Here is a 14,739-nt window from a genome sequence, read left to right on the forward strand (position 1 = left end):
ATTATTTGCAAGGAAAAGATCTTATACTCAGCTCTTTAAAAGAYGCATCCCAGTGAAGTGTGGGATGGCTAAAATCCCAGGATTTTAGTGCCTGACATCTGTCCCTTGCTGGAGGTTTCTGCTGCAGGGCTCCTCAGTGGTCACTGATGACTTGAGCTGACTGGAATCTGTTCTTCAGACACCAGCAGCATCACATTCCTCAGCAGCGGCAAAGGGGCCCACAAAGGTGGCAACAACAGTTTCCATCTCTGGCCCTGGCCTGAGGCCATTCGGTAGCACCAGAGCTGAGAAGTTTTTGTCTCCCCAGACAAAAATGTTTGCAGCCTCTTCGGTAGTGATCGAGCATTTCTCTTTTATTGCTTAGTTCACTGGCATCATGGATGATTTGTGTAGAATTACTGGTATGTAATTCTTTCCTTTTGCCTGTCAAAGAAGCTGCTATTGCTTCAGGATCTTGTGGATGGGAGTAGTTAAGGCTCTCCAGGTACGTTTCTTCTGGACATTGTCCGACACCTCAGTCCTTTGTTCTATCTGCCTGCAAGTTCCAAGCTCCACTAGATACAACACAGCATGGATATAGCTCTAGGTAAATTGCATTCATAAGCAGTGTGCCCCAGTAAAAATAATTCTTACATTTCTAATTAATTTCCCAAGTAATAAATGGGAAAACAGTGACCCACACAGAATGAATTTTCAATGATTCCCTGTGACCACCAGGATCATTCAGTGGATGAAGTTTTGTGGGATGTGTAGCATGTACATATGTCTAAGATACTATCAGAGGAGTTAATTTGCATGGATTTCATAAACTTGTGCATCACATTTTTGTTAAGGAAATGCCAGTGGTAGGCCATGATGGATTCTTCATGCAGCGTAAATCCTGCTTTCTTTACAAGACCTTGCTAGGAATAAAGGAAAAATAATTGGAAAGAACCTTGTTCTTTTGGCAAAGGCAGTTTTAAATTAGCACAATCACTCTTAGTGGTAATGTAGAAACTGCCATTATCAGATTTGTTGGAGTAGTTGGGAGTGATTGGTAATTACCTGGCCAGAGCCTGTCTAGCACAATGGCCTGTGTTGCCAAGTTTTGCAGGGGGAGGTTTTTAAGAGGTGGTTACAGACTATGGCTGGTGCAGCATTGTCTGTGAGCTGTTATGTCTGAAAGGCATCAGTGGGTGAGGGAGAAAATAACAGAGCTTGGTCTCTGCCCCTGGCCATATATGTGAATATGATCTGTACATATCTCCTGGGACTCTGCAGCAATGGTCTCAGCATTGTTTTAAAGATTCCATCTTTAAAAAAGGTAGATGTAGACGTGCATCTGGTTTTGACACACATCTCTCAGAATTTATTAGGTGGGGAGGAGAAGGAATGGTTACATAATCAAGTGTTAGACCTTCAGCAAGGAAACATTCATGGACTTGGCTCCAACTTACCACCTATTTTTAGACAACCCTCTCTGTTAAAACAGATTTCATCCTCTCCCAATCTTTGGCTCATTGAAGGCTGTAAAGTTTTATCATACTGTAAGAAACTAATAATTGTTGATGTGATTATAGCAATATCTTACAGTTTCCATTCACATTTTCCAAGTACTGCTGCATTCCTTTCTACATTGAAAATGTGGCCCACTAAAATGCTGACAGATGTGACAACTTTTTCTGTTAGTGAGGAAGTCACCTATTGCTATTTTTAGCACACCAGAAGGCTGTTCTAATACAATAAATTTAGCCCCCAATATAAAAAAACACAGCATGAAGGGTAAATGAGCATACAAGAGGCAGAGTGTGATGGCAACTTACAGAAATGGCCCCCACCCAAAAATGCAGCAYTTTCAGTCTTTAAAATACAGCATGAGACATTTAATTGCATCTCTTTTATTTCAAATGCTGGATGATTCCCTGAGTAAGCAGTTTTTTATTTAAATAAAACTTTTCCGGAACTTAATAATGTGGAACAAGTACACAGCTGGCAGTGAACTGGAGATGGCACATTCTTTGGCCCAGGGAAGTAGTGGTCTGACAGGAGCTCTTGGGACTGTTCATTTCCAAAACTTCACGCTGTGCTGTCACCAGCCTCTTTCAGCATTGCCATCTCCCCCACCTCTGCTTCTCCTCTCTGACTGATTTCTGGGGCTTGAATTCCTCTTTGACTGTGTTGCCATGAAAGGGATTTTTCATACTTGGTCTTAAAAAGTAATCCATGACCTGAAAAAGCAAAATGGGAAAAAAAAAATCCCAAACCAACATCCTGAAATGAGATGACTACAGTGATAAACACAATACCTTATTCTTATAAAGAATGGGTCCTCACAGACTGGAAACTACATCCCGAGGCTTTGGAAGCAGGAGAAGTAACATACACAGAAGGAAATGGTACTATAAACTTCTACACAGTTATGTATGTAAATTTTAACACTCATCTACACCCCAAAGATTAAAGTCGTGAACATACATGGAAGATGTTTGCTTGATGCCTGGTAAGGCCAAGTGCACTTACCTGGACAATCTGCTGTCTCCTTAAATGCCCTTTTCTTACAGCATCCTCGGCACATGTTAAAAACACATTTATTGCCCTGATTTGGGATGGGGATATAAAGAAGCTTGTGTCAGTGCAAATGAAATTATTACTGTTTACTGTAATATGTAACAATACATGAGTTCTGCACTCTCAGATCTTTGGAAAAAATTATTTACTCAGCCTAATGAAGATTACAATTGATGTCCTATTGTGGGCTATCAACTGTTTGCACATAACAAAAAACCCTGAACCAGGCAAAAAAAAAATCCGCATTCAACTTGTGCCACTCCCATGGCCTGTTGGGCAGCTGAGTTATCCACCACAACCAGGCACATGCTGTAAGCCCTCTGGAACAGATATGAGCACATTTGGTGCTCATGAGCTTGTTCTAGTCTTCTGCAACTAAATGAGAACAGTGCCTGACATGTGCTACCATCTGTAGTTATGCCTAAAATACGCTACCACCAGAATTACTTCCCTACTTGCAGCTTAAAATACACCTATCTATTATTGCATATTTATTAAAATATCATGTATGACCCTTGGGGGACAGTAGCAGCTGAGTCTTGGCTAACTGATGATGTGGCTATACTGGCCTGGGCCTCTGGGATGCTTTGCTCACACACATCTTAGAAAACGGGGCTGGTGTTGTTTAGCGTGGCTCCCCCTTCACCCGTTTTAATCCCAGTTAAAAATTCCTTAATGTTTAGGGAAGCCTCAGTTGAGTTTCTTCTCCTCCTTCTTAATCTTCTTCACACACCCAACCCCAGTTTCATGACAGAAATACATAATCTAGGGAAAAAGAATAAATTACCGGCCTAGTCAATAGATTTCAAGGGCTGATTGCAACATTGCAGTGATGCAAGAGCAAAACAAAAATAAACCTAAGCCCTGTTGCAGACAATCCTGGTTTATGCAGCAAGTGATGTCACCTGGATTAACTGTGAAACAGGATGGCTTTGTAAGCAGACCAGCCCAGTTCTCAAAGTTTTCCCAGCAGTGAACACAGCAAAAAGTTTTCCATTTTCTTCAGTAGCTCCAGCTTCAAACACAGCCCCAGCTAGCTGCCACTGCTATGCTGCGGTAACAGTATTACCAGGGAGCAATGCCACATGATTGTGTTCTAGGCTCACCCTTCTCCCCAGGTGTAATGCTAACTTTTACATTAGAACACAAAATTACTTGCATCTTACACCCTCCTTTATACGTATTTCAGCAGCAATAAATACACTCTGCTCACACAGCTCAGCAACGGCACCCAGTCAAGGAAACAGCTATGTTCCCCAAGGGAAAAATAAACAAAATGAATTCTTTGCAAATATTAAATATTTGAAATTTCAATACACAACCTGTAAACCAGCTGCCTCATTTTGCAATGCTAATGGTGAAAGGCAATGTTCATCTCCTGCAAAGGCAGAACCGAGGATGCGGAGGCGTTCAGGCTTGTTTCAATAAGGGCAGATATCCAAACACGACACAAACCAGAGCTGCAGGTGCTGTCTGACACTTACTACGGGCTGTACTGTGATGTCATTTAAAGTATTTTTATTAATACACTCAGAACCACACTAGATGTTCAAATTCTCACTTCACAGAGAAACTCCACCAACCACTAACCATAGTAACGGGGTTTATTTTTAATTTCACAGTGTGGAAGCTTGGACATTTGTTTCCAAGATATCTTGGGAAGTTCATTTAACTCACTCAACTGTCTTAATAAATATTCTCAGCAGCAGTAAGACTGCACTTATTTTGGAGAAGAAGGCAAATTCTCTCAAATAACCTATACACGTTAAGGATTTCTGTGCAACACCTTCAACTTCAGGGACTGGTTTCTGTTAATGGTTACAACACTTTAGCCTAAGTATGGAATTTCCTCCCCACGTAACACTTATTATGGACATACTTTTATGGATGCTCATACTGACTTACCTTAGGGTTTCCACATTGATCACATTTTGCATATTTGGCTGAAAGAGAGAGAAGGCTGATTTCAGCAATGGTATTTTTATGTGGAGGAAGTAAGTTAAAAAATCAGGACCAAATAAAGACTGGTGCTCTTCTAGCCAGAGAGTCGTTTTGAAATAAAAATACAGTACCTCAAATAATAGTGCTAAGGTAAAGATACTTTGAATTTTTAAGTGCCTCGAAGCTAAATCCAAGCATAAAAAAATTTAATCCTCAAATCAAGTCCAAATCAGGAGGACATCAGCTTGAAATTCATACAAAATTTCCATTTCAAATACTAGTGACAGCTGCAATTCAGTCTGCAAACCATTTTGATCTTAAAAAGATGCTTATAGAGAATCAGTGACCTACTACTTTGATCCTCGTTGCCTTCACTAGTGAGTATTATTTGAATCTCATTGCCTGCTATTGAAATTTCCCAGCAATTCCCCCTCTTTTGCAAGAAGTTTGCACAAGAACACAAGCTAGGAAAATTCATAGCAGCCATTTATGTCTAAGGTGCTATCAGCAACTCCCCATACATTTATGCCAATAAATAGAACTCACGTTTTAAAGATGGATCAAAGCTTTTATTTGGATTTCTTAACTTCTTTTTTTGCTTATTCTTTGACAGAAGCTCAGAATTTCCATCTTCCTCCTCTTCCAGAGTACGCTTCCCTCGCACACTTTTTTCAGTTCCATTCTCCCTGCATCTCTCCTTTGGCCTAAAACAGTAAATTTCATTTTAAGTTGGCTGGAGGGCAAAAGTAGCTGCTCCCTGATCATTATTTTGGTTTACAGAAATCTGGATAAACCATAAACCTTTCCGTCATGGCAACAAGGAAGTGTCATTTGAAGGAACAGAAAGACCTAACTTATTTACTTACCACTGGCAGTTGGACACACTATCAGATACATCAGCTGGAAAGCCAATTAAAGTTGGCGAGTTAAATTCAGCACCTGTTATTCCCAGGTTTTACTTAAGAATTTACCTAAATATTAATCTTRACATATTTGTTCTCTTCTTCAGCCCAAATTTCAGCAGAAGGGGAATAAGCTATCTGAAAAGCTTGTCCATCCATAACAAGCATCCTTTATAGAATACAATTTAGTTCTCATCCATGGCCATTACCAGCAACATTCATGTTGCATGTAACAATAAAACACTGTCAGGTAGCATATTTGCTGCACATCAGGTTCTCATGCTGAGCTGCCGTGGGATTCCTGGTTTTTACTTTCCAGAGAGAGAGAGAAATTCGAGGAGGATCCAAAGGAGAAGATGTAAACAATAAGCAACATCCCCATGATCAAACCAATAACTAGGAAAAAACCAAACTAGAATAAAAATAATCCACTTTTTTTTTTTTTTTTTTTTTTTTTAATGAGTGTAAGCTCCTACAAGAGAATCAACGACTCATACTGACAGTACGGGGGGAAAGGCCTATGAATACTTTTAAGTATCAAAAGAGGTAACTCACCCTGCCCTGGTGTATGGCTGACAGATCCAGTGGAAAAAAGGCAACCCTTCTTTTGGCTTTTCTCCTTCTTTCTGATTAGCTATTTCTTCCTGCAACATAGAGTTACAGTCAGTTTCCCTGGAATTGACAGGAAATACACTAAAGAACACTTCAAACTCCAGGAAATCACGAACTGAAATTTAAGCTAACAATTACTGACAGTTACATATAGGCGAAAAAAGCACTTACTAAGACAGATGAATTGAAGCACATTTGTAACTCCTAAATCAGCTTTATCCCATGTAAAGTTGTCCAGGCTTAAGGGGATGCTACTGCAGTAAACTACCAGTACCAAGGCTGGTAAGCCACAAAGTCAAGAGAAGTGACTAATGAATGTCAAGTGCATGAGTGCCATCCGTGGTGTGTTCCCAGCAAGTGCTGGCAGTTCTGGGAGATGAGAGCCCATGGTGGTACCTGGCATCGCAGTTTCAGCTCCCGGTTGACATCTACAATGCCATCCAGAGTCTTCACTTTTGCTAATTCTTCACGCAGCTGCTGGTAAACTTGAAGCCTGAGGAAAATCCCAAGCATCAAGCTATATTTAGATTGAGATCAACTGAAAATAGCTTCATAAAAGCATTTTATACATTTTTCCTGATCCATTTGCCTTTGCTAGAAGCTTATGTTCTTCCTTGCAAGTCCAGAGAAAAGCACCTATATCTWTTCCAGATAAATACTTGGCAGAGAACCAAGGTACTTTGACATAAGTAAACATGAATGTACAATGCATCAGCTGCTTCTCAGTAACTACCCATAGGCATGTGCTTACTCCACAACAAATGCAACAGTGCTATGCCTCACAATGAACAAGGAGATAGTTAACTTGTGTTTGCCATGAAGTGTGTGTGTGCAGATGGGCAATTACCACATGGCAGCTGGTGTGCTGTGAGCTTACATCCCAGCTGATCTTGTGGCAACTTATTCATTCCCCATGCCCTGTTTCCCGGATATGAAGACTCAAGGCCTCAGCCCACACCCTCTTCAGCCAGGTCGAGGAAAGAAAACTTTGCAGCATATTAATTCTGGCCAAACAAATCTTTGTCCAGAAAACCCAGACACTTGCTAAGCAGGATGAGCCCGAAAAACATTAAAAGTTCTCTGGAGATACTCACGTGTGATGCCAAAGCTTGAAGAGATGAGCCCTAACATAAGACAATGGACAAGGGTACTTCCGCACTATCTCCAGATACTCCTCAGCCATCTCCCACACCAGTGGGTTCCGGCCCTCAAACAAAGCTGGGTTATGAAGATTACCTTCTAGGGAATGAAAAGAAATACACAAGTTTGCATTTCCAGATTGAAACAAAAAGCAAAACCTCTGCTCTGTAGTTTGATCATCTCTTTTATGATTCTACAGCCACGACGCATCAGCCACATACTCACAAGTGGAACACAGGATTCATAAAACTCTAGCCTGACCTTGGGATACTATATTTTACTATACAATTCCTAACTGAGCCAAAGAGCTCACATCTAATTAAAGTGCAGTTTCTAGAAAGGCATGTAACCTTGACACAAAGAGAATAAAACAATAAATAAGAGAAATCATTGCTTTTGTTGCCCAGTGGTTAAATACTTACACAATAGGTGTCTTACCTTATGCCTGTATTAATATTTGTCTGGCCTGAGTTCATAAGATACAGCTTCTCACTATGCATTTCTCTATTAGCTTCATAAGCCTTTTGTTAACCAGTATTTTCTAAACCCAAGACTCTACAACCCTTCTTTAACTGTGTGAGTGATTCGAAGAAGCTCTTTCTGATGCCTATCCTAGCTCTTCTTGTAGGAACTTATGTCAATTCTTTCTTATCCCAGCCCAACGTGAAACACCTACAGGAAAACTAATCTGCAGATGCGCTTAGCTCATTGAGAACCATGCAAAAACTTCCACTGATTAACAGATGTCACAAAAATATTCCAGGACAACAGGAGTGCCATATGCCTCAAGTAATTAGATTTGAGCTGTCTAGTGCAGCAAGCCCAACATAAAAATTCTTAYGAATCTTAAGTGATTCCTGGTCCTGGTATGAGATGGCCAGTATAAGAGGAGGGAGAATGGCCACTCAGCTGTCAATCAGAGCTGTTCACCAAGCCAATGTGACATATGCTTTTAATAAATGTATACAGGGCTGCTAAGAGTATAAGAAACAATTCCTATTCTCGTCTGTTACAAGTTCATTTTCCTTACCTGCACTCATGACACCATGTACTCCTGTCTTACGGATACAYTCTTCCACATCACTGAGACACTGGATGTTTCCATTTGCAAATACAGGAATGCTTACAGCTTTTCTGTACCAGTGAATAAAACAGATGCATAAAATTGAGAATTAGAGTCAACCCAGAAATTCATCTCCTGTCACACAAATTTGTTTGCTCCTCAGTGCTACTGTACACACTGCTTAAAATCCAGAGCGTCAGTAAGAATCCACTAAGACTGGTACTGCTCACTAACCTGACAGCTTGAATGTGATCCCAAGATGCCACGCCAGCAAGTGGTCCTTTCTGCTCCTTAGTACGGCCATGCACAGTCAGCAGCTGCAACACAAAATTACATTTACTTTCCATGTGAATGAACCACTGGAATAAATCCATTGACAAAAATTTCCTTTCACCCCCTACACTTCATTGATGCCACTGAGTTCCTGCTGCTACTTCAACAGTGCAGGGAGTTTAGCATCATAGAAAGGTATCAGCAACTCACCTACTCTGACATGGTCTTAGGCTCCTTTTGTCTTGCTGTTCCATGGCCTGACAAGATTGTATCATGGGAGACACTACAGATTTCCTTTCACAGTGGATTCCCATTGTGATTTGCTTTGGAATTTGTGATATATTGATCTAACTTTCTCCCCAGCAGAAGGTCCAGATGCTGTCAATACCATCTCAAATGTCAGACCATCTCTTCCATTTTAACTGGAGTTAAATTCTAGAAGGCCGCCTATTTCTTCTAGTGGTACCCTTTTTTTCTACAGTCCTGTGGATTTCATGCATTCACACTGCCTCCTGCAGAACTAGATGAAGACTGAGCTGCTCAATTGCAGTGAAGGACACTGCACAGTGCAGTGATTACAAGAGACTGTGAAATCATCATGTCCTCCACACCGTACTACTGACCTGCTGCCTTGGACTGAACATACAGACTCTGTCTGCATGCTGTCTGCTCTGTTTGCAAAGGAATGCAGTCTGTTAATCTCCAGAGTATACCAAAACTGGTCATCAGATTCTGTGCACAGAGATACGTCCAACGCAAGAGTATGGGGAGGAGCCGCCTTCTTACCTGGCAGCCAGCTTTCTCCAGCATCTGTGCATACTTCACTGTCTTGTCAATGTCTGGGAAAATGCGGATTTTGCATGTGATGGGAACAGAGAGCTTCTCGTTAGCCAGTAAAACTGAGAAAGATTGAAAAGACAGGTAAGTGCTCTGCACAATGCTATGAAAAGCATCTGCTCTCCTCAAGATCTGATATGTGGTATAGAAAAGCCCTGAGAAGTTCATGCTATGCAGGTCTCACAGCTTAAAAAAAACCAGCAGTGTCATCTGCAGTCCTTATCGCATAGGTTAATTACGAAACAGTAAAATATGAAGCACAAAATCTGCATCCTAACAAGGTGGAGTAACCCTTAACATTTCTACTGCATCAAGTTTCACTTTCAAAGACCATCCCCTCACAATTATTGATACAAATTTATTATCATCACAGTACTCTTCCAACATTAACACTTGTTTGTCTACTCTTCCTACAAAAAGTGCTTCACTTATTTGCAAATTATCATCCAAATCATTATGCTAAGTAGAGTCTAATCCGTGGCAAGCATAAGCTTATCAAGGGAGGTAGGCTGTGGACCCAATCAAGTAGCAAATGCAGGTTATATAGCCAGGGTAAAATCTAGAACAACATATTAAACTTGCAGTCCTTACACAGAACATGGAATCACAAACATACTAAAGAGAGAGCTAACAAAGAGAGGCAACAGGAAAACACTGACTAATGGCGTGCCTGAAATTCTCTTCTGTTCTAGACCTTGCACATTACAATGTAGGAAGTCTTCTGCTGTCTTCAAATCCTACAAGCTCTAATGACAGGCACTTCCTATAACCCTTCCAAAGGAGGAAGCAAGGTGTACACAGGTGCAAGGAGGAAAGAGTGCTCCACCATTTTAAAGGTGGCTGGGGAAAGACGTAGGAAGTGGATAGCCTAAGACAATTCTCTTACCAGACAGCCTGGGTTCTCACCCACCTAGATGACCTGGGTTCTCTTCACACCTTGAGGCTATTCTGATCTGCATGTTTCTCAACAGCTACATTACATGCGGGGCAAGGAAGCACTGTCTATCTTCCAGGTTCTCAGCAGTGTCTTCGTGCCAAACATTACTTAAGATTCCCCAGACCACCAGGAATGCTAACAGAAATAAGACTCTCTAACTTCACGGTCCAAACACTTGCTCTAAAATGGGGTGAAGGCACATTCTCAGTTCTATGAAAAACGTTGCTTTTTATATCAGTTACAAATGAATTTCTTTTAAAAAAACAAGGTACTGTTCACAACAGCTTCTAACAGCCTGAAAAGAACCGCCAAAAATTAGGAGAAGAAAGGCCTAACTTGCCATGCTGTGGACAGAAAGAGTACATGGAATTGGTCAGAAAAGGGCACCCATGGCTTCAAGCAGAAACATGACTTCTACTGTCTCTAGAGATGGAGAGCCACTAAGCCTTCATAGACTGGAATTTAATTGACTGACACCTAAAGTTATTTCAGGCATGGCAGTCTTTTAGCTGATCTAGTGTGACTTTGCAGTGGGATACCACCAAGTATCGTGAGGGTGCCACTGGAATACAGTCAGAAATTAAAAGAAAAAAAAAAGAACGCAACTGTCCCCTCAAAACCCAAACTTTATCCATAGAAATATGATGCACTTTCTTTCCTCCAAAATCCCTAAATCTTGACTAGTTCATCCTATTTCCTCTCTAAAATACTTACTCATTTTCTGAAGAAGATCCCACTCCTCTTGCAGAAATGCTCCATAGTGACCTATGATAAAATAGCATATGACAGACTTGTGCAGAAGAGTAAGATCCTGAAGCACAGTTTTCATAAATACTCACAAAGATCCAGACACTCATATGCCTCACTGGAAGAAACAGAGTTGCTCTGTCCTGCCCCAACTGGAAGAATCAGATCATTCTGTTCTCCCTGCCATCCTAGATCTACAGGATAAACAAGGAATCTCCACACCCTATTTTCACTGGTATTCCCTAAGGCTGATGTGTTAACACTGGCAGCTCAAAGTCCAACTTCCAAGGGTTTATACCAGATGTTTAATAAATCCCATTAGGAAAAAAGATGACCAGACTGAGAGATCTATTTGTACCACTGATCATTTCCTATTAGACTTTGAAAGATACTTCAGAAGAATGTGCAGTTACTCAACAAACCTTTTCTCAACACCTTAACTGATACAAATTTTTCAAACACTAGTTCTGGTTTTTAAACAYGTGACATCTGTAAAGGATTCAGCAGATGTCGTCCTCTTCTACACTATTGTGAGAAAGCTCTGTGCAAGTATCAGGAAAATAGGAGATGTTTAGTGTCTGAATGATTTTAAGTAATTTTAAATGCAGTTTTTCAAAATTACCCTACTTAAGCAACTGAAATCAGAAAGAAAATCAAGCTCTTACTACCTTTTCTGAAGGATATTCTAATCACAGGAGCTGCCACTTAAGAGAAGTTGGAATTAATTATATTTAATTTTTGCTTTAGGTACTACAGAGCGTTACCTGCTACACTGGCTGAAACTAAGTCTGACTTCAGCAGTACTGCAGCCCCTCCCCAAGGTTTGATTTGGCCCTCTTGATGTTTTACTGCCAATGTTCACGTTTGAAGCTCCATTTGCCATTTCTCYGTTTATCCAGGCTTCAGATCTGCACGTACCTCTCTTTGCAATCATTTGGGGGCAACCCAAATTTAGGTCTATGGCATCACAGTAATCCTGAGCCAACAGTGCTGCTTGGACAAACACTTCAGGATCATTGGCACAGAACTGTGAAAACGCAAAGGAAAGTGGAATAATTAGGCAACAGCTTTCTTCAAGTACTGACACCATGTCATGATGTAGTTATGAAGCAACTATCTGCTACAGAAAACAGGCAAATATGCAGTTAATAATAGCAAACACTTTCTCAAAATGATCAAAAGAAGCCATGATGTAATGTTTTTGGATTTCAGTAAAACATTTGATACCGCTTCTCACAGGTTCTGGACAAAATGTCCACCCCACAGCTGGAGAAACACACTCTGTGATGGGTGAACAACTGGCTCATGGGTCAAGTGCAAAAGGTTATAGTGACTGGGGTGACACTAGGCTGGTGACCGGTCACTGCTGGCGTTCCGCAGGACTCCATTACATTCAAAGCACAGTGGAAGAAGCAAATTAATAGGTTAATATGAAATTTCTTTGTTTGAAGAGGACAGAGACAGACTATTCTTCTCATTTATGCTTTTAAATGGATTTTCTAAAACTCATTTTTAACAAAAACCTATGTCATCACATCTTTACATAAACTTGAAACAAAATTTAAACTAACTCTTCTGAGCAGAAGGTGTTACTTAAATCTTATAGCACTACATAAACTATGACTGACACCAACTAAAAAAAAAAAATGATTTCTCTGAGATGACTGAAACAATGAAAAGCTTCCAACCCTGCCATATAATGAGAATGTTGGCACAGTAAACAAAGCCTTCAGAGCAGGCTGAGCTCAAACGTACCTCTGCCCAATCTAATTCTGAGACTCTGTGACCAAATCTATAAGGACTGCTGCATAAGATTGATCCAAAGATTAATTAGTTCTGTACTTTATGTCCAATAGTGGCCAGTGGGAAGAAGGGTAACACAGAAAGCTCACAGCAACTGATCCTGTTCAGATCATCCAGACCACACAGCTTAGTGAGCTAAAGATCTGTGACTTACAGCTTTCTAAGATTACTTGAATTTCTGCCACTTGTATTTTTCTGTGTCAAAAGGAACTCCCTCCCACAGAAGAACGTACAAGATGCTAAGATTAGCTCAGTCGGTTAGAGCATGGTGCTAGTAATACTAAGGCTGTGAGTTCTATCCCTGTATAGGCAATTCACTTAAGAGCTGGACTGGATGATCACTGTGGGTTCCCTGCAACTCAGAATATCCTGTGATTCTGTGAAAGCTGTACTGAGACAGATCAAACCTCAACATCAGATGTCTAGGAAACAGCAGAAGCTGAAAAGTGTCTTTAAGGACTTTGCAAGGAGAAGGTGTGTTTGTTGCGCCTAAACACCCTCAAGTGTTTTCCTTCATTTGCTTTGTAAACTCATGTAATCTTTCAGAATCCAGTACAATCTCATAGTAATGRATTCTGCAGTTTATAACAACCACTACACTTACTTGTTTCCCATTCATCATCTTCAAGCCAGTAATACTTCCACAGGCTTCTCTTATTTCTCCCCTCAGTCAAGGGAGACACTTCTTTTCCRGGGCGAAGAGTCCTCATCCATTTAACTGCTCCACATGTGGAAATCAGCCATTCCTCTGCTCATGACTACTCTTTCCCTGCATTTTTCTCCAGCTCCACAAGCCACTTTCCCTCTTTGGCATACACTGAAGTACCTGAACATCACACTGTAGTCCAGAAGCAGAAACAACACATGCTTTAAAGTCTGTCCTATCTTCCTTGCATCCTTTCTCTATAGCTAAACACTGAGCGCAGGGTTCCAGAGAAGTACTCAAAAAACTGATCCTCCGTGAGTGGTACATGATCCGGGACACAGCCTGACTCTACAAGACCAGCTGTAATCTGTCGTTAAAGAAGAGGTGCAGGGGGCTGAAACTCTATGAGAACTCCACTGCTCCAGGTCCCTACGGTTAAGACATCAAATTCTGTCCTAAACATGGCATAAACAGAAAAGCACACATCTTCATGCGCTAAGTACTGTCAGCGGTAATTAAACGAAGAAAATGAGATCTCTGTCACCCTACATAACCACGTTAAAATGTGGATAAGCCTAACGACCTWCAACTCACGCACATTTGGAAAACGSTGGATTTGTTAGCACGAGCGCGGTGGACGGCGCGGGTGCGTGTGGCAACGCTGACTCGCGTCCCCAGCGTTACCCAAGAACGCACCGCACGCTAAGCCCAGCTTAGCTGCTCCAGCTGCTGGGGCTGACAGGGCGAGCCGGAGAGGGGACCGCGCTCACCTGCACGATGAGCGGGCGGTCCTCCGGACAGGCATCGCCGTAGAGGTTCTCGCGGCGGTAGTTGGCGTCCCTTAGGAAGACCTGGGCGTGCAGCATGGGTGTGTAGCAGAGCTGGGCGCCGTGGCGGCGGCTCAGCAGCCTCCAGGCCAGCTCGCTCTGGTCCACCATGGGCGCCACCACGTAGTGGGCGCTCCGCAGCGTCTCCCTCCAGAAGGCCTCCCCGCGCAGCTTCGGCATCTCCCGCCTGCTCGCCCGTGCAGCGCTGCGGCGGCTGCCGCCCCGCGCCGCCACACCGGGGCTCGCGGCCTGCGGCCCTCACGCTGCCGCGACCGCTGGGCCCGGGCCGGGCAGCGCCGCAGCCGGACGGTACCACCGCCATCTCGCTCCGGCCGGCTCAGCGGTGCAGCCGCGCGTCGTCCCCCCCAGAAACCGCAGCGCTGCCGGCAGGGGCCGCGAGCGGGAGAGGCGCGGCAGCCGCAGGGCTGCGTCTGGCGCGAGGGACCCGGCGGCTGAGGGGCGGC

General features: G+C 42.4%; 1 protein-coding gene across 2 annotated transcripts; it reads right to left on the reverse strand.

Moving 5' to 3' along the window:
- Nucleotides 1-1,349: 1,349 nt before the first annotated feature.
- Nucleotides 1,350-14,573, reverse strand: DUS1L (dihydrouridine synthase 1 like). Of its 2 annotated transcripts, none has more exons than XM_057380426.1 (13): nt 14,219-14,573; nt 11,918-12,026; nt 10,967-11,017; nt 9,265-9,317; nt 8,440-8,522; nt 8,173-8,276; nt 7,097-7,241; nt 6,399-6,495; nt 5,946-6,034; nt 5,035-5,192; nt 4,453-4,490; nt 2,500-2,575; nt 1,350-2,207 (listed from the first exon to the last, which is right to left on the reverse strand). In XM_057380426.1, the coding sequence occupies exons 1-13, from the start codon at nt 14,453-14,455 to the stop codon at nt 2,056-2,058; spliced, it is 1,392 nt and encodes a 463-aa protein (XP_057236409.1). In that variant the 5' UTR covers nt 14,456-14,573; the 3' UTR covers nt 1,350-2,055. The 2 variants fall into 2 exon arrangements, with proteins under 2 accessions (XP_057236409.1, XP_057236408.1); XM_057380425.1 differs by having other exon boundaries at nt 1,351-2,207; nt 9,265-9,377; nt 14,219-14,572.
- Nucleotides 14,574-14,739: the final 166 nt, after the last annotated feature.

This window comes from Malurus melanocephalus, unplaced genomic scaffold, assembly GCF_030028575.1.
Source record: "Malurus melanocephalus ecotype Western Australia unplaced genomic scaffold, MMel_1.1 scaffold_453, whole genome shotgun sequence".
Lineage (NCBI taxonomy): Eukaryota > Metazoa > Chordata > Aves > Passeriformes > Maluridae > Malurus > Malurus melanocephalus.